This window comes from Lynx canadensis, chromosome B2 (assembly GCF_007474595.2).
Source record: "Lynx canadensis isolate LIC74 chromosome B2, mLynCan4.pri.v2, whole genome shotgun sequence".
NCBI lineage: Eukaryota > Metazoa > Chordata > Mammalia > Carnivora > Felidae > Lynx > Lynx canadensis.
The window spans coordinates 143,952,041-143,972,864 of record NC_044307.1 but is presented as its reverse complement, the minus strand read 5'-3'; the positions used below and the strand labels follow the sequence as shown (position 1 = coordinate 143,972,864).

At 45.8% G+C, this 20,824-nt stretch overlaps 1 protein-coding gene across 1 annotated transcript in view; it reads right to left on the bottom strand.

The window, feature by feature from the left end:
• The window catches only part of FNDC1 (fibronectin type III domain containing 1), an 80,280-nt gene extending 69,745 nt beyond the window's left edge, over positions 1–10,535 (bottom strand). Inside the window, exons 1-3 of the mRNA XM_032593271.1 lie at positions 10,373–10,535; positions 7,953–8,039; positions 7,446–7,514 (exon numbers count right to left, since the gene is read on the bottom strand). Of these exons, the coding sequence (XP_032449162.1) occupies positions 7,446–7,514; positions 7,953–8,039; positions 10,373–10,520 (304 nt within the window). The 5' untranslated portion in view covers positions 10,521–10,535. The remainder of the gene's footprint in view (positions 1–7,445; positions 7,515–7,952; positions 8,040–10,372) is intronic.
• Positions 10,536–20,824: the final 10,289 nt, after the last annotated feature.

Here is a 20,824-nt window from a genome sequence, read left to right as displayed (position 1 = left end):
GGCTGAAAAGCTAAAAGAGAAAAGGGCTTTCTTTCAGGACTAAGATCTGCATTTGCAGGGATCCTGCCTTATGAGCACATCCCTCTTTGGCGACCTCACAGGGGCCACGCCCTCCCTCTCTTCCACTCAGACATCAAAAGAAAAGGCCACGGTGGATATGAAGTCAGAGGGCGGCACCTGGCCCCCAGGACGCTGACCTCGTCAGAAGCACTGGGTTTAGTAATGACCGCAGGACATGAAGGCAGGGAGAGCAGCCCCTCACTCAAGGCCACTCACGTGGGGACAGCTCATCTCTCCAGCTTTCGGCCCTGCCCTGTCTGCTTGGAGCAGCCACTCATCGGCTCTGAAGGGAGCACCAGCCCACCCCGAGCAAACAGCCTCACTCCTGGCCACTGGCTTCCTAGCAACTCACGGAAGGGAAAATCTGTGAGCACATATCCTTTTCATCAATACAGGGGAAACGCCACAGAAGGCTGGTTGAAGCCCTGGCGTCAGAGAAGGCCGTCGGTGATGGCTCCTGACTCCCTTCCAGGGGAAACCTGTGGGGGCTGGAACCCCCGAGGGCTTGGCTCTGACCCAAGCACATCCGGCCACGTGAGAAGTCACACAGCTCCGCACACAAGCCTCCACGCCCTACTTTCTCATTACTGAAGAACGGGCCTGAAGGTTAGGGAAGTCTCCCCCCTAATGTGACAGGCGACTTGGAAGCAGTCACTCTGATAAAGAGCTGGGAGCCCCCAAGAGGAAGGCACCTGTCTCCGGGCAGTGCCTCCGAGGGACCGAGAGGTAACCCCACAGCAGAGGGACTGTGCACCCATCTCATCTCACAGACCAGCCGCCTCGAGGAATCCCAATCCACAGACACAGTCAATATCATTCCAAGAAACAGAAGGCAAGAATTAGGATCTCTGATTAACGACCACACCGCTCTGTGGCCGACACACCGGCCGGCCCAGGACCACCCCAGAGTCCGCGGCTGAACCAGGCAGAGGTGACCCTGGCCTCCTGACAGGGCGCTGTGTGATGCGGAAGCTCTCGTCACTGCTCATCTCCTATACCAGGGCACAGCCCCCCAGTGGAAGCAGCCTCCAAGTGCATTTCTGCTTAAAAAACATTTATGGAGCACCTACTGTGTGCTTGCCCCAGGCCCTGGAGATAAACAGATGAGTAAATTGGGGTGCCTGGGTGGCTCAGTCGATTAAAGCATCCGACTTCAGCTCAGGTCATGATCTCATGGTTTGTGAGTTCGAGCCCCGCGCCAGACTCTGTGCTGACAGCTCAGAGCCTGGAGTCTGCTTTGGATTCTGTGTCTCCCTCTCCCTCTCCCTCTGCCCCTCCCCCACTCACTCTCTGTCTCTCTCTGTGTCTCTCTCTCTCTCTTTCAAAAATAAATAAACATAAAAAAAAATGAGTAAATCAAAGGACCCGGCCCTTGAGGAGCTCACCACCCGGGCTGTGAACCAGAAATTGATTTTTGCCCTGCAAACCGTACTTAGTAACAACTGATGATGGCATGAGAAAGCTCCCGAGGAAATAATGCCACAGACATTATTAAACCCCCGTTGGCCGGGACGTTAATGGAAACTAGCTTGCAAAAAGACCAACTGATCATAATTAATTAAAAATTTCTGGACTGCAGTCTACTCTAAGTCTGGCACAGAGCAGCCCATGGTCTGGCTCCAGCATTACCTGATGGATAATCAGATAATCAGCACTGTGTGTGATTTGCCCACAGGTGGGTTGTGCCGGCACCTTTTACCCAGAGTGACACGGACGCGTGTCTTCTGGCCCACGTGGCAGGATTCCTGCCACCACACACAGAGAAGGGGAGGGCAGCACAGACGGGGGGGCTGTTGGGGGAGGCACTTTCAGTGGATCCCTGGAGACAATTCTTTCTGCTGTGCACTTGTGTGTCCTTGGGCACACATTCAACACCAGACACTCCAAGTCAGTGTTTCTCCCTTTGCCAATAGGATTTTTGACTTTGTTGACCTAAAACAGCCAAAGTAGGGTGGAGAGAAAGGCTCAGAGCCATTTCTCAGTAATAAAAATGATTCCCAATCGCCTGCTAAGCTTAAAATCATCCATGAAAAGTGGTGAATCAATCCACTTAGTGTCCAAAATTCACGAACTTTCAAAGCTGAAAGGAACCGTAGAATGAAACCTAGAACCTGAGACAGTTCTTAGAAAAGGAGCCTAAAAACTTCTTGTCGAGTGCAGCATGTTACAGCTGAGGAATCTGGATCTGGGAATGTCCTGGGCAGCCCGGGCAGCCGTGCACAGGGCAGAGACACCGGCTTGATGGGGACAGCGGCTTGAAGTCAACAGGTCAGGAAACAGCCCATCGCTGCACACCAGGGTTAGAGTTTCCACGCTCGACATCAGTCACATTTAAATAAATTGGCACGAAAATACACCTGAAGGTCAGTGCTCATTTTGATGAGCAAACTGATAGAAAAGGGCAGAATTCGTATTTCTAGATTATGAAATACCCATTTCTCATATGCCTATAGGTATTGCCTATGAAAAGAAATGCCAGGGCAGGAAGACGCCAAACTGTGGGGCGCATGGCTTCCTGATTCATCATTTCCATGTCAAATAATTGGACACCTGTTCAACAGCAGGTATCAGCTGTTTGAGGCAGGCACTGAGGGGAGCGTCGGGGCTGCCATGATGGATGCGAACCCAGGCCTGCCCTCTGGCTTGACCACGCGTGCAAAGCAGCTTCACGTGCATGAAGTCAGCCTTGAAGAGACGTGGAGACTGCAGCTTTCCTCAGAGCCGAGAGGAGGGAAGGGAGATGAGAGTTTGGAGGTCACAGGAAATAAGAGGAGGGGTGTCACGCTGATGGCCTTTATTTCCCAGGGAGGAGGGAAGCAGGGCTAAAAGTGAGAGGAGAACGGGCAGAGGGAGGAGCCTGAGCAAAGTGGCAACATTCTGGCCCAACCCATGGAAGAAAAGAAGGAGCTGGATTTAGGGCACATAGAACAACAGCCAAGCAGCGCTGAGGACCCGCGTGGAGTTGGCTAACCAGCCGTAAGGAGTGACAATGGTGCAGATCAGCTCAACTCTCTGCTTCTCCCATGAGGCTCAACAACGCACAGGCAGGAGGGATGGGGGGCGGGGGGGTGGGGGACTAGCAGGCCACTGAGGCTGTCCCTCTGTCAGGGGGCCGGCCGTGCTGACATGAGTGGGACCAGGATAAGACGAGAAGTGAACCAGGAGACGGCTCTGGACCGTGGAAATGGGACGTGTCTCTGGACCCAAAGCCTGAGTAGGTCTGAAAGCGAGCTCAGGAGAGCGAGGCAGTTGAGGAGGCGAGATGACTGTGGAGAGGAACAGCTTTACCACGGGTGGTAGGTGGCAGCAGCTGGAAAGCTTGAGGTGAAGCTGTCACATGGGCCACTGTCATGAAGGACGCCAGTGTGGACAGACCATTATGAGCCTAGCGCCAACATGCTATTTGTATTTGGGGAGCAAACTGGAGGTCAGGTACCAAGCCAGTGTTGGCTGAGAATGGCCACGGAGAACTGTGGGCTCAAGTCTGAGCTATAAGTTAATTGTCTACAAAATGAGCAAGCTTCAGGAACTAAAATATGATATAACAAAATATGAGGCACAAATCTGACTTTTCCCTCCATATTATGTCTAGTTTGGGCCCCATAGCTTAAGGGCAGCATGACGATTTTTAGAAAACCATCACCTTATTAAAAATACATATGATCCGGGGCGCCTGGGTGGCTCAGTGGGTTGAGCATCTATCTGACTCTTGACTTTGGCTCAGGTCACGATCTCAAGATTCCTGAGTTCATGCCCCACTGTCGGCACAGAGCCTGCTTGGGATTCTCTCTCTCTCCCTCTCTCTCTGCCCCTCCACTGCTCTCTTCTCTCTCTCTCTCAAAATAAAGAAATAAACTTAAAAAAAATACATATGATCTTACTGAGAACTAAAATTTTCCAGATGAAGAGCCTGGTGAAGGCAGGTTGACCTGCGCGCCCAGTCGCTGGGCTGGTTGGAATCAGAGTCGGGCCATGGTCCTGTCCCGACCCCAGTGTCTGGCTTTGCACAGACCATATAACCCCACATCCAGTCAACAGGGGGAATAAAAAGCTAAAACAGCTTCAGAAAAGAAGTCTTCAGGGGAGGTAAATAATAAGATTCCAGTATCTGAACTTGGGACTTCTCTTCCCTGGACTAAACAGAGGAATATGGGTTTAAGTCTCAGTGAGAGGGATCTTACATTTAAATACACAGAGAACTTTCTAGCTGAAAGATAGAACAGGAGCTACCCAAAGCCAAAGCTGAAACTTCTGCCAGGGAATTGCAGTTCTGCTTAGTCCTCTTACTTTTTTTTTTTTTTTTTCCAACGTTTATTTATTTTTGGGACAGAGAGAGACAGAGCATGAACGGGGAAGGGGCAGAGAGAGAGGGAGACACAGAATCGGAAGCAGGCTCCAGGCTCCGAGCCATCAGCCCAGAGCCCGACGCGGGGCTCGAACTCACGTACCGCGAGATCGTGACCTGGCTGAAGTCGGACACTTAACCGACTGCGCCACCCAGGCGCCCCGTAGTCCTCTTACTTTCTGAGTCCTCTGGGTTTTCAGATTTGGACAAGCGACCAGTCTGAGAATCACTCAAGTCGGCCCTGGCACGTTCTTCCTCCTACGCTCACCCCCGCGGTCCCCATACCATCTCAGCCTGGTGTCACCATCTTTGCGCCTCCTGGGCTCCCCCACCCTGCTTATTCTAGATCTCAATGTTGTTCACTTTTCAAAGAACTTATGATCATGCTACAGGCTGAATTGTGTCCCCACCCACCCCCACCCCCGCCCAAATTTACGTGTTGAAGTCCTGACCCTCAGTTATCCCAGGAGGTAAATGTATTTGGAGACTGAGCCTTTAAGAGGTGGTTAAATTACAGTGAGGCCCCTGGGGTGGGCCCTAATCCTATCTAACTGGTGTCCTTTTAAGGAGAAGAAATTCGGAGACACAAAGAGATACCAAGAATGTGCACTCCTAGAGGAAAGGCAAGCCAAAGAGAGAGTCCTCAGGGGAAATCAGACCTGCTGACACCTTGATCTTGGACTTCCAGGCTCTAGAACTGCGAGAAAATAAACATCTATTGTTTAAGCCACGCTCTGTGGTATTTTGTTATGGCGACCCTAGCAAACTAATACAGATTATATGCATTATGTTTTGCTTATATGTTTATTATCTTTCTTTCCCTCTAGACTACAGTCTCCATTAAGGCAAGCGCTTGTCTATCTTCTTCATTATTGTATCTTTAGCATCCAGACATGCTGGCAAAACCAATGGCGCTAAATGAATGAATCTAATAATTAAGGAAAGATAACGAGGTCAAGATAGGTCTCAGCAGCATAAAGAGGCCTTCTGGAATTTGAACTGAAACTACTGTTTCCAGCAAAGCAAAAGAATAGATTTTCCTCTGGCTTCAAATAAAACACTAGAATAAAGTGGGATGTCACCAGTCAAAGCACTAAAGGGAACCCTTGGGACCTCACCCCAGGAGTCAATGCCAATGTCTGCCAATATCTCCAGGACAAATCCCTTCCTTTGAATGAAGACACTTGGAATTCAGAATACTTCTTTTGTTTAACTACCAGGATTATAATTTATTAACCATTCCTCAGAACAGCAGCATAGTATTTTCCAAGCCTTATAAAAAAAGGTGTAGATGCATGCCGATCACTTCTTGATCACTTCTCATAAATTATTCTTATTATTTTAATAACAATGAAATGTGCACTGTCACCAAGTCCATGCATTCTGGATATTCATTAAAAAAATTCTGCTTTACACCATATGCTGTAAATTGTTTCAGCTAATTTCTTCCAGTATCTTTTGTAACATAATGTATAACAAATATACTATTATGTATTATAGAAGAGTGCTCTTTGACAACTAGGGCACACAAAGTCTTCTACAGAGAGAGGTTAAATCATCTTACTGTACATAAGACCAATAATGAGTTGGAACACGATTGTCCATGAGTCCCAATTCCCAGCATTTTGGTAGTTCATGCTTATATCATACACACACACACACACACACACACACACACACACACACAGAAAGGTCATACATACACGTACTTCTATTAAATAAGGCACAAGAAATTCATTACTTAAGAAAAAGCAAAAGAAAACTATTTGTTCTAAAACCACTGACATTCAGAAAACTTTATCAGAAAGATTATAAAAAATAAAATGGTCATTTAAAATACAAGATTCAAATACAAGGCACTGAACCTCTGTCAGCAAAGAGTTTACATGTCCCTCTTCAGGGGTAGACAATCGAGGAATAAACACCCTTGTCTATTCTGCATATTCCTAGGTGTACTACCATCTTGGCTACTTTACTGTCACCATCCTCTCCGTTTTGACCCTTGGCCTTTTGCTCTTGTCTCTCCTGTCACCCTCATACACTCTCTGCTCGCACTCTCACTCTGGAGCATGACTCCACAATGCATGTCTGTCTCTTACTTCTCTCTTCCAAATTTCATCCCTTCACATGTAATCACCTCTAACATGTCTCCCTTCCATCACCCCTGGGGTCAACACAAGTCCAACATATTGGAACAAAAACATATCACCTTTCCTGGAAAGCCAGTTTCCTTTTCTGGTTGTTTCATTTTTCCACCCCTTTTTGGTGGAAAAGGGACCTTGAAGCTGCCTACACCCATCAAATCTGACCTGAGAAGCAGATTATGGTCATTGGTTTCAAAGTACTCACCTTCCTCTCAACAACAACACCAGACTGATGTACTTAAAAACATGGGTCATGAAAATAATATACAGTTCCTCGCCATATCGCCTTTGGGATATCATCCAACCACACTCCAAAACAACCACATTCATACGAGAACATACAAGAAATGTACACACTTCTCTCAACAAGTAAAACAACATGACTAGACAACAGCAACATCCAAATGATACAACATATATACAAATATGGAGCAGAGATGGAAGGCAGGTTCTCTAACATATCACAAAATATCCCATGGTTACAAGAAAACAGAGAAAGACTTGATGCATGCAGCATATTAGCCAATAAAAGCCACTGCTTGGTGGGTTCCATTCATTTACGCCATCCACAGGAAAAAGAGCTGTAACAATCCTCATCAGGCCAGGACTGCCATCTCAACCACCATATTTGCCTGTTAACAGTGCAACAGTATCCCCAGATGTGGACGCGGACACCTCCCCACTCCAGAACATGAAAGAACAGTGAGAAATGAGCAACAATGGCTGCAGTCTGGGCCATCAGGTGCACAGCAGGTTGACCAAAACCGTGTGGCATGTGTGTTAGTTTAGCGATGGGAACTGAATGAAGGTTGGTGAGCACATGTGTGTGACAGAAACACCACCCTCTTGCGAGACGGTGCCTCAGTGAAGACATGAACCGAAGGAGCACGAGGTACCTGTGACGGTTTCATTAAATGGTCCTGGACCCTTAATGGGAAAACCATCAATCTTGATCCATTCACCTCCTAAATGAGGAAAATGCAACTTCATAGTTAGAAACAAGAACGATTGGATTTTCCACATTTCTGCGCAGCCCTAACGTATATTTAATGGTCTTTTCAACACTCTTCCAGAGGATCTGCTCAGGCCACATCAGTAACAAGGCACATACGCTTTATCGACAACACATCTTTTTGGTCTTTTGCACGTGGTTTACTCTAACGAGTGCTCAAAAAAATAGGACAAAACACGAATGACCTACATTCAAATTACTTTAAAAGAAGGAGCAAATCTCTCCTAGTTTTCAATCTTTCAGCTTGCTAGACAAGTCTAAAAAAAAAAAGAAAATTCCTGTTTGGGAACTCTTTAAAGATTCTACGTTTGTGTAGACCTGAGAAAGCAAGGAGAGATGTTTCTCCCAATCTAAGTAACAAAGACAGCCTCCAATTCTAGGTAAGACTTACCAGGCAGGCTTTCAGCTCTGTAAACTGGACGGCTCACTCCATTGTGGTTTTCTGCAGTAACCAGCACAAAGTACACTACACCCGGCTCTGAAACATATGGTTTATATCAAGCCACCATTTCACATCTCCAAGAATGACAGTTCGATTCACTAACCGTCTTCCTCATATATAACCAAATAAAGAAATCTGAATTAAGCGACAAGTCTAACTACGGCTTTCTCTCTCACTGTTTTAATCGCTATCGCTAACATTCCTCTCATGTAACTAAAATACACCTGACCCAAAGAACACAAAATTTATTTGTAGTACAAAGTACATGGCATGTGTAATAAGCCTGGATCCATGAGCAGTAGGCAGAAAAAGCTTTTGAGTTTTTTAATGTGAAATTAATGCAGGAAATAGAAATGCACTGTCTGCTAACTAGATGTTTTAACCTATGCTATCAGTAACTGCCAATAATATCTCTCCATGAAAGCTCCAAACAGAAATCTCCAAAAAACAGTAAGAAAATGTCAGTGGAACTCATAAAATTTAGCACATGGGAAATCTTCATTGCAACACACATAAAGCTTCGTGAAATTTTCCCCTTATCCCAGTAAAACACTCCCTTTACTAGATCTGCGTGCTGTCTTTGACTATTTCAACAAATATCTAGAAAAACAGTTGTTGGAATCTTGGAAATGCTAATCTTGAAATAACTGGGCTCCACTTTTTGACTTGCATCTAGGGGTCAAGGTCAAATTGCGATGCTCTCTTTGGCTGAGCTCCTGAAGTCAGTGGAACAGGAAGGGAAGCCAAGACGCCACATTACCAAGTGAGTGCGCCCCAAATGTGCAGCTTCAGAAAGCGAAACTCCAGTAGTGCTGGTTTTCCTCAAAATAAAGTACTGCAAAAGGTAAGTGAAGGTGCGAACTCCTTGAGGAGACGAAAGTGTGCGGGCATGTGAGGGGCCAAAGGCTGGAGAGATAAGAGTTAGTTGTATCAAAGACAATAACGGTTATTACATTTCTCAAAGTGAGGAGTATTCCTGCAACGGAACTTTAGTTCTCGGGCCAGAGGTCCAGGAACAGCGACACAGTGATGCCATCTAGCATCCCTGCTGTGCTCAAGGCCAGTGTGACTTCTGTCTGACTGAGGCAGGGCCTGGTGGCATTGAGGGTTTGGCACGACCTGCCAGACCAACGGGAAAATGCTCTAGATCCAGACAGAACGCAAAATCATGCTTCGCCAGGCACTTTCTCTCTTCATCCTGAGGTTATTCGTATTTTCAAAGAAATGTCATCCACATGTCTCTGACTCCTGTTAACTCATCAGTGAGTTACTTGGGAGGGATTATTTGTTTTTCAGTGAGCTCTAGGGCTCTCTTTTTGCACGTGTTTCTTCTCTGCAGCAATCTTAACAACCTAAGGTTTGAACAAGCAGATATGACCCTGCTCATGCCTTCGGTCCAACAGAATCTCCATTTAACCTCGTAGTTGGACTTTCTAGGGTAATACTGACATGGAAAGGATTCAGAGAAATGTATGTGTGGCTGGAACTACCAAGAAGGAAATCTGGCCCCCCTTATGCCCCTTCTATACACTCTCTGCTCCATTACTCAGAAAACCTAACATTAGGGAGCAGGAGGTGGAGGAGTAAGTGCGTAGACTACGGCCAGGAACCCAAGGAGTCATGAGTTGATTTTGATCCACCAGAGGAAGGCAGGAAAATGGTGACCTGGCACAGGGAGACCTGGCTGTCATGGATGCTGACTTCTGTTACTTCTTCACGATCCATCGTGAGGTTGGGCTGTGACGTGACTGTAGAATAAATGGAGTTTCAGGCTCGTCAGATCAAAAACGCAGAAGCCAGGGGATCCCTGGGAGGTGGCAGCTCAAAACCTAAGTTCAAAACCGCCTATACCTGCACTTATAAAACAATATATCTAGGAAAAACTGCAAACATTACAAACTTCCAGAATCAAATTTAACGGGGAGAATGTTACATCTTTGAACCAGATGTGGCTAAGCGAATATCGCACATACGTACCTTCACAGGGACTCATTACTTGAGTAACCTCTGATTGATTTGTAAACTAGAAATCTCAAGATGAAGCTACAAAGTAGTTGAGTTTCTATGAAACAAACAAAGGACCAACGTATTTTCCAAAAGCACATTCAGAAACTAAAAATGGTTTCCTACATCCATTTAGAGAGATATCCAGAAATACTAGAATTCAAATGCAGAATGAGGAAGCCCAGGGGCAAGATAAAGGTTAAGCCACAGCCTCATGAACTCGGCTCCCCATTCCCAAAGAACCAGGAGGTCCCTTGAGCCTGTCCACACTGTGTCTCACAAACAGCCATCCTACCTAAGAAGGGAACTGAGAAGGTTGGTGTACAGTTAGTTCTGACTGGGAACAAGACCAGAGTGTCACTTACCCACATCCTCAATAAGGAAGGAGTGCGTCTCGGCATTCACCTTGATGTATTTAAGACTTTTCAGTGACTTCCCATAGGCAATGTTGTAATGCTCCACGGGTCTACTGGTAGCATCTTTGGGTGGGTCCCATGTGACTTTCAGGCCCATTTTAGTGGACAGCAGTTTCACGTGCCTTGGCTTCAGTGGGTGGTCAGCTATGCAAACAGCATGACTATGAACTTACGGGAACACAGACTGGGAAAACGAATTTTTTTTTCCAGTGTTCTCTGATATTGTTATCAAAAGAGCAAATGACTCTTCATTTGTCTGGTCCTAAAGACTTTAAGTACAATCATGTTTGAACATCATTACAGGATGAGAGCAAGACAAACATACCAAACCCACAAGCTTTTATGTATTTTGGATAAAACAGTGGGTGGTAAATTTAAAACAAAAGTGAATCAAAACAAACTCGAGGCATTCTCTGGCTTGATTATGCTGCTTTGCTAGCACAGGAACAATGAACTCATAATTTGACATATTCTCCAGAGGCAACCATATATCAAATAACTTCTCAGCATTTTGTATGGTATAGTTGGATAATCTTTAAAATACCTCTGAGAGCAACATAAAATTTTCATGATAAGGGAGACTATCCATTGCAGCCAAAGTGAGATAATGGAAGTGTTCATTTCCACAAAGAAAACAAACCAAGATCATCAACAGCTTAAAAGGGAGATAAGCCTCTGGTATATCTGAATATAACTAATTTAAATGTCTCCATATTTTGTCCCAGAAGAGGAAAAACAAGTTATTAAGAAGCACAATTCCATTTGTTTCTTCAGTTCTGAGGTTCCGTAAAAGTATTCTAGATTTTCAAAAATAACCCAAATGAGACATAACATTTTGTCAAACAAAATCTCTCAGCCCACACCGTAATGGATCCTAACACGTAACACATAACACAATATAAACACATGCTAAACATTCACACAAATAAAGTTTAGGCAAATTTGGATCTGAAACTGTTTATTCAGTGATGCCAGGCACTCCCAGGAAAGAAAAAAGTAGTCAAAAAACCTGGAAACCTTTTAACTTAGTAACATTAAGAAAAGTGAATTTGGAACCTCGTGGAAAAAGAAAGGGGAAGTGTTTCATGATGAAACGTGGATTGGTTAGTATGTGATTTTAATACTGGATGAAAATTCAGAACACAGGAAGCACAGATGACCCTAACATACCCCAAAACTTCCCCGCTGCCTCAGGAGGAACACGATGAGAAAAGGGGAGAACTCGTGGACCCCACTCAAAGAAATCCAAGGAGTAAAAAAGAAGAGAATGAATATGATGATTTGAAAGCAGAAGAGAAAGAGACAAAAGCATGTTGTCCGACTACGGGCACGAAGAGAAACCCACGAAGCAACCCGTCCCCAGTTCCAGAGATGAGGGTGTCAGGATGGGAGAAATCAGAAAATAAACCTGGTACTCTGTGTGGAATTTTGAGTTCAGGAGACTGTACACACGGCAAGGGGTTGACTTCCTGCGCAGTTACTAGCAATCACAGCTACTCTTCAATAATGCTCACGTACTCCTGCCTCACCCACAAGAAACCTTCCAGGACTTACTTAGCCAGAGGACTGGGGCTCCCTTCCCTCGGTTCCCTTTATTTTTCCCAAGGCTTCATTCCAGAAACCTCTCCTCCTCCTCTGCCATCTGACTAACGAGCTTTTTCGAGTTGCATTCCATGTTTCCCCCAACGGCAGAAATCAGTTCCAGGAATCTGCTATTTCACAGTGACCAAAAGGTGTGCAAGAGTAAAGCGAGGTCTCCAAAGCCTGCAAAGGGATGCTCACGGCTGGGCGGTTCTCCCAAGGACGAAAACAAATCAATGAGTGCGTGAATAACATTTTTCTTTACGGTTCCATTCCAAATCTAAGAAAAGTTAGATCCCGGACAGACACAGCTGAAACAAGAGGCCTGTGAAACCCAAACACTGTCACATCTTCTCTTGGGCACTCGTGATTCAATTAGCACAAACCCGCCTAGGCCTGAAAATGCTGGACTTTCATTACCGGTATCTGAAAAGAAGAACAATTTATAAACATACTCCTTGTTCTTCCCGGCTCTGCCTCACATCTACCCTTGGACCCGGCATAGATGAATTTCCAACTCACGCAAGAATCCATGTTCAAATGGTTGCATCAGCCCAGCATATGGGGAAACACTCAAAACCTTCAAGGAGCTCCAGTAAGGGGCACAAGTAAAGAAGGGCAAGGGGCAAATACCTCTGGGTTGCCAAAACCTAATGAATCTCATTTCGTTGTGCTCACACAATCAGAGCCTCCAACTGCATCCATGCATGAGTCTGTTTGTTCTCCTGTTGCCAATGATCAAGTACCATCAGTGTGTCTCCACTTGATAACTGCCTGAGCCAGCATGTGTATGCTGAGAAAAAGGCCATATGGTGCGTGCAACTGCTCTAAAGTAAATACGAATGGGAGAGTTCAGTGGATAGGAAGAGGGGATTTTTTTTTTTAATTTTTTTTTTAACGTTTATTTATTTTTGAGACAGAGAGAGACAGAGCATGAACGGGGGAGGGTCAGAGAGAGGGAGACACAGAATCTGAAACAGGCTCCAGGCTCTGAGCTGTCAGCACAGAGCCGACGCGGAGCTCGAACTCACGGACCGCGAGATCATGACCTGAGCCGAAGTCGGCGGCTTAACCGACTGAGCCACCCAGGCGCCCCAGGAAGAGGGATTTATCGAGTGTCTACCGTCCACCATGCACCGCTCTGAGCACCCAACCTTATGCTGCAGGAGACGCTCAGAACACACATAACCTGGGAGAACACACGTAACTCCCTCCATATTGCAGAAGGGGGAAAGAAGGCCTTAGAGCAAGGAGGTTAGGGTTCAGCCAGAGTCACACAGCTGCACCCAGGGGAAGCCAAATGCAAGCCCTGCTTTGTCCCATTCTAAAGCCCAGGTCTCCCTCTCCCCCACAGCTCCCAGATCCTCAGAATCTGCTCCGGCCCATACATGATCTGTGATCACTGCCAGTGAAACCACCCTTGTAAAAAAGATAAGGCCTCCGTAGTTGTAGTTGTGGTTACCATTTCTTCCACCATGCTGCTTTTCCCTCGGGACGGGGCGGGGGCGGGGGGGCACTCCTGACCCACCCCAGTCATGGCACCTTGTGCTGGGTGTCCTCATCCTCCCTCTCTCTGAAGGCATGGAAGAAGTGGACGAGGTACTCTCTCAGGGATATTTGCACTCTTAGGACAAAACCTGAGACCAAATGACTTTTCTAATAGCAACGTTTTAGGCCTTAGAGAGTCACCTAATGAAGGTCATTTTTAAACACAAAGACCTTTGGGGGACCTGGAACCATACTTTCAAAGCAGCCTGAGGATCAATCTCCTTAAGATCAATCCTGAATGTAAGGTTTTCCAAAGGCCTGAGGCCAGTCTACCATGACCCCTCCTCCCACCCTACCCCCCAGCACAGGCAAACTGGGACAGTTAAACAAACTATACGGTGGCTTGATTAGCAGGTATTTTCACCCCCTGGATTCTCATCAACTTTGATATTTAAAATTGATGTCATTTGTGATGCTTCCTACCATCTGTACCCTCCTCAGAAAGAACTGGAGGAAGAGAAGAAGAGAGACCCTAGATCAAAAGTGATCTTGTCTGTCATTCCAGGCCCACCCAGAGCTCCCTGAGCCCAAGTTCTCGGTGAACTCATCAAATCAGCATCTATCTAAGGAACAGCCAGTCCAGGCAGCACAAATCAATGTGCATACACTTGGATTACCCGACAGAAAGCTTCTTCTTGGGACTAGAAACATGCCAATATGTTCTATTCCTGATGATCATTTTGTAGGTCTCCTGATTTCCTTCCTTAAATGTGAAGTAAAGGCATAAAGACTTTGAAATTGGTTTCCAGGACTGCAGACTGCATTCTGGTTCTGTGCTGTGGGATCAACATTCTGGGAGTACAAAGATGCAATATGACAAAGTGGTTCCTCATTTATTCTAAGTGTTCTTAGAATTTATTAATAGACCACCCTCTGTTAGATAAATGCAGCACGTGACCTTTTATAATAGTTCTCAGTATTCTTGCCTGATAAGGACATATGATACTGGGTATATTCTTTAAAGCTATGTGTCCCACGAGCTGCCTCTTTAAAAAGGACAAAGGAAAAACCCAAAGTCAACACAACAGGAATTATATGGCCCAACAGAGGGAACACTGGGAGGTAATCTCACAGAGCGTGCACGACAGGTTAGGGCCACAACAAGCTGTTTTTTTCTTCTCCACAGGATGCAAAATGAGGAAATGAGCTTAAGCTGCAGCCTAAGGGATTTTAGATTAAGTAAAAAAGAATTTCCTGTCCATGTCTTTCCCCTTTTCTTCCCATTCAAGGCTGTCTTTGAATAGAGCAGATGGTAAGATGCTCCAGACAGAAGAAGGAAGCTACTAAAGTCTGCTGTGACAGAAGCAATTTCATACCATGGCAAAGCCACTTCCAGAGTTTGTGCCAGTAACCATTACCCAAATTCAAGAATATTTTGCCATGTACCAAGTGGCATATGGTATTTTGGTGATCTTTCAGATTCTCAGCCACTGCCAGGCTAGACATGTCTGAGCCATGGTTCCCATGAGACCTCTACTGGTTTGTTCAGGAATGGAAAATAAGGGCACAGTCAGTACCTAGAGTTGCTCCTTTGGTCTAGCTCCAAACCTCAGGTCTCATCCAAGAGGGCTCTAGAAGGCCAGTTTGCTTCAAGGGTCAAAGTATGGATCCCTTTCTGCTCAAGGATAGATACCAAAATTCCAATGGCTCTGTAATGTCTGTCCTTAGAAGGTCTTCAGCTTCTGCACAGTGACCTCAAGGGATTCTCCAGGGCTGACGAATGCCCTTGGGATGCCAGAGCTAGGTTCCCAAGGCAGGCTGGCCTGACCAACATCTGCAGGGCCCATTTTTCATAGTGGACAGGGGCAAAACTCCTCACCTGCCCCTTGCTCACCTTGCCACTCTGGCATCTTTCTTGACACCACAATTGACCCTATGCCTGGTTCTCACTTAAATGGCTGATGGATTGAAGAAAAAGATGTTAGCAGGATTTAGACTCATGAGATCAACCAAGGATATCCAACCCAAATACCTCCAAGGACCAGGAAGATCATGCAAATAGTGAAAACATATTAAGGAGTGTCCACTGAGTCTAAAGGCACAATTTGGTCTCACTTTAGGTACAGATCTGTTCAAGGATTCCTATCTCACTGCCAGACCACCCTCTGTCCCATGAGAGACCTAAAGACTCTGCAAAAAAAAAAAAACAAAAAAAAACAAAAAAACCTGGCCTGGGCTCCAAAGAAGAAAGGAAGGTCCACCCCAGGATGGTTTTGGGTAGGGGAGTGTAGGATGCCACACAGGCTTCAACTACTAGCAAAACTGATGACTTCCAGATGTCTAGCTCTGGCCTAACCATCCCAGACTGACAGTCCCTACTGCCTATGTGATGATAGTCCCATGTGAGTTCCAAATGTAACATGTTCAAAGTGAACTCGGTATCTCACTTCTCACTATCTTGGTTCAGACATCACCATCCATCCTTAAGGGTACAGGCATAGCCACAACGAACGAAAATACGTATATTCCCAGAAAGGGAATTCTGTCAAGGGCTATTTCTCAGAATAAAGGGATGGAAAGTTCAGAATTAATTGATAAAATGAATCCATGGTAGGGGCACTTGGGTGGCTCAGTGGTTAAGTGTCCAACTCTTGATTTTGGCTCAGGTCATGATCTCACGGTTCATGAGTTCAAGCCCCCAATTGGGCTCTGTGCTGACACCACTGAACATGCTTGGGATTCTCTCTCCCTCTCTCTCTGCCCCTCCCCTGCTTGTTCTCTCTCTCTCTGTCTCTCAAAATAAATTAACATTAAAAAAAAGATTCAATGGTAAAAAGTAATCCAAAATGGACACAATTCATGTAAAAAATCATGATTTGAAGACTGTGATTAAAAACAGTAACTGAACCCTTTCTGGATCCAAAATATTGTTTTTGCTTTTTTCTTTGTTTTGTTCTACTTTTGAAAAGTCATACTGTGACTTCATTATATTCTCTACATAGGCAAACAATCAAACTAACAGGTTTAGTATTGATAAGGTTAAATTAAAGAGGGTGGATCGGCTGTGTGACCGTCATCATGCTTCCTGTCTTCCTCTCTTCTCCAATTCCAGACCCTCAGGTGAATACAGAGGGGAGAGCTGAGCCTAGGAGCAGAACCCCTCAGGGCCGCTGCCTCACAGGTGGGGAGAAAGCAACAGGCCTGAGCCACAACCCAGGACCCTCCCATGTGGAAGCAGGAATGGAGCCTGTGGCAAGGCAGACCCGAAGAGGAAACTCACATGTCTGTGTCTTCTAACCCATTACTGTCACCAACTAGAGAAAGTAGGCCAATGGAGACTGGGCTCTTTCCACTCACCCCTCAGATACAGCAAGTCTCATGGAGGAAAGGGGGTACAGGATGAGGAGAGAGGCCAGAAGCGAAACATGAGGAGAGGAAAATGGAAGTCCCCTTAACATCCCCAGAAGACTATTCCCACTGGGCATGACCATTAACCTGGCCCCACTGGGCATGACCATTACCCTGAGGTCAACTTGTGGCTGCTCCTTCAGAGTGAGGATCAGGACCACCGGCTCCACCTTCAGGAGCCTCCCCATTGCCAACCACTGTCCTACCATGTGTCCTCCTGGGGTTACAGATAGGGATCTCCCCCAGCCCCCAAAAGGCTCTGAAAGGAGGAGGGTTCATTCTTTAGCCAACTCCAAAGCCATGCTGACCTCTAAGCTGAAAATCCACTCCTGCCTGTCCTTTCCCAATCCCATATTCTGCCAACTCATGCTGTCCAAAATAGCCCACCAGAGTGTAAGCAATGAGATGAAATGATAGGTATTCTGATAATACAATACCTGCAATATGAAATATCCCGATTTCAAGTCCCTCCCGTTACAAAATTCTCAAGGAAAATTTAGAGTCCAAGAGTGAAGCCTTCTTGGTCTCAGAGCTTAAAATATGAAGAAATTAAAATCTAAGTTTCTTTCTGCTCTTCCTATTCTGTCTAGCCTCGGCCAGAGGACATTCAAGTGCCCAGAGGAGGTCAGGGCTCCCTTGGCAACTACAGCTTCTTCCGTCTTTTACTGGGATTGATGTGGATTCTAATTCAAAGTCTTCCACTTGCCTAAATTCTTTAGGAGCCCCAAGACCCTAAAATTTCTGTAAGGCAGCAAATCCAAAATGTGCTCTGTAAAGGATACATATCACTTTTGTCTATCCAGTGAAGCCTCCCCCAATTCTAGTAACAGACTTCTGTTCATGTGAGTCCAGATGGCTCAGAAGACTCCACTGGAATTGTTTTAACTGGAGCTGGAACCCAGGCACTGCTTTTGCTTTCCAGTCATAAGACTCTGAAGGGAGCATCCTAGAATTGCTAGTGACAGCTCTCATGTCACACAGAGAAGACACCAAGAGATGGAGAGAGAGTCTGGGGGCTGTTAGAACCTGGGTTCTAGGGCTCAGCCCCTAAGGCCAGCTCAATCCCTGCACTTCCAAACGTACAGCTCCACAAAGCAATGAATTCTGGGATTTAAATTCATTCAAGTTGGGATTTTGCCACATGCAGTCAAACCCTGATAGGTTAATCAAGATCCTCTATGAAAGTCAAAAATAACTTTCTGAAGCTACCCCGGTAAGCCAGTACATTTAGTCACAAAAGGCTGCCAGGGTGCAGACACACCCCAAAAAATTTTAAGGCAAATACCAGCCAGGGACAGCTGCCATTCCTAGCTGAGCGCTCCATGCAGCCCACCCAGTCTGGCAGTCGATGCTGAGGAGCCGGAGAGGACAACCTTGGTTAAGAAGGAAACTTCCAAATGAATGTTAAGAACTTTTCGAAATAAACGAGTCTCTTAAAACCCCCCAAATTCTAAAATTATTTCATAAGTATACCAAGGATTGTTCTTTAATGCAACAAAACCTTCGTGTTTATGTAAGTCTCCCTATTTCATCTTTGTTTGAAATTCAAGTTTTACTTTCCACTGGAAACCGCCAAATACTTCCCAGACTCTGAAATGAAGAAAACACAGCTCTCACTGCAACCATGAATGTTTGACCAAAAATCCAATCGATAAGCCAGGAAAGGTCAGGATGTAAACTGGGGGGGGGGGGGGGTAGGAAATCAACGTGGTCTACAACTTTGAGACTATCATTCCAAGAAAAGGTGGAAAAATTCAGCTATTGTCCATAAGATACCAGACAGCACAGGAATATTCACAAATGTAGAAATATCCAGATGGTTGGCAACACATGGGCAAAACACTGAAATGCCTGACTGAGTTTTAATAACTTGTCAAATGGCTGGAATTATATTTGCCAAATAATTATGGCTCTTCCCTCAAAAAAAACAAAACAAAAAGCAAAAGCAAACGAAACAACAACAACAACAAAATCAAGAATAAAAAAACAGAGAAAGTACAGGTTGATTTGCCATGGTGGGAAGTAAAACTGATACTAGTAAAATCTACATATGGTTGACTGCATTTTCCACCTGGAAGACTGGGGTTGGGTAGACACAGTCTGAGTATTAAAATAATGGCCTGGCTCCTCTTCTGACATTTCACAATATGAATGGGGTTTAATAAAAGTGTTTTCCACAGTTGGCACGATTCTGTATGGATAACTGCTTTAAAAAACAAAACCCAGGTCTAGGAGTCTAGGTCTTTGGAGTCTTTAAACTTGAAAAACACCCCAGGGAGCCAAAAGAACTTTGCAAACAGAACCTCTGACCCCACCACAGGGAAGACACACAGCGCTGTCCTCACGTCAGAGGGAAACACGAAGGCGAGCAGATGTCCTGAGTCCCTCGGGAGATGGAGGGCAGTCAGGGTTCTCCAGACCTTATCCCTGGTTCACATTCCTCAAAACCCAATCCATCTCCCCTTGTCACGATGTAACCCCATGTAACCGGGTTCCGCCCCTGTGGCCAACGTGTCCTGTCCCATTTACCTGCTGAGGGTGTATACAAGTGGAGTGAGAAACCAGAAGACTCAGAATGCCCCAGGCCTCTCTCGGTGCGGCAGGAGCACCCCCGCCACTCACACTCCCAGAGTTTCCTAATGAACAGAGGGAGGAGGGAAGCCACTAGGTTCAGCGTGTGTTCTGCTCACCTCTCCCGAGCCTCAGCTAAACCTGACTTCCCTGCCCTTGTCCCCAGACCCTCGGGCACTTTCCAGTGTTTTGATCACAACAAAGCATCATTTTATTCAGACTAAATGGCCAAATTCACATGCATACATGCCAATGAGTTTATAAGGGCACTAGATGGTCACTGAATACAATTGTGAATCACATTTTTTCTCCATCAGCTCAAAGAAGCCAAATGATGAAGCCATCCAAATCTCAAAATTTAAGCCACTGGCTACACTTCAGTAGAGTTTGTCTGAGACCATTTCTATCCTTTCCAGACAGTCAGGGCCACCGCCACCCTCATCTGCCTCTGTGCAAGCATTCTCCCCGGGATGAGTTTCCCGTGGCCACATGTCACAGAAAGAGGCGATCCTCATATGTGACTTTAGTAAACTGCACCCTGGGGCAGTGGTAGGGGCCACACATAAGCTGGTCATGCCCTAGGCTGCCAGGCATTCCTGCCAGCTCACAGGAACTTCCCAAGGAAAGAGTCCCAATGCTGTATGGGCTGCACTTTCTTTCCCCTGTCCCTTTCTCCTTAGGAGCTGGCCCCCAACCTCCCACCCAAGGCCACTTGCATCCCCAATGCGGCCACAGTCCTGTGATGTTGGTAAACAAAGGCTGTATTCAAATACCATCTCATTACCTCAAAGGTTAATGGCTTCTTATGGGAAATTTTTGCCTAGAATGTTCTAGAGTCTACCTTGTTTATTTGTATTTGGGGAGAAAAAGGGGTGAACAGAGAAAGTCAGAATATTTGTTAATATAGTTTACTTCATATTATTCCCTTTCAATTGTCTTTCTTCCTCCTCACCAGCCACCTTGGGAAAGATCTATAAAGTGGAAGAATACAAAAATGGACAACAAAAAGAAGCAGCAAGGAATTCTGTTTCAAAACCAGCAGCAAGTGGCAAAACTAAAACAAAGTGCTCAAGCCCAAAGAACACTCTTAAAATGAATCTGCCTTCTCCCTCAAGAATCTCCTGAGATGTTTTTTTTTTTTTTTTTTTTTTAATTTTTTTTTCGTTTATTTATTTTTGGGACAGAGAGAGACAGAGCATGAACGGGGGAGGGGCAGAGAGAGAGGGAGACACAGAATCGGAAACAGGCTCCAGGCTCCGAGCCATCAGCCCAGAGCCCGACGCGGGGCTCGAACTCCCGGACCGCGAGATCGTGACCTGGCTGAAGTCAGACGCTTAACCGACTGCGCCACCC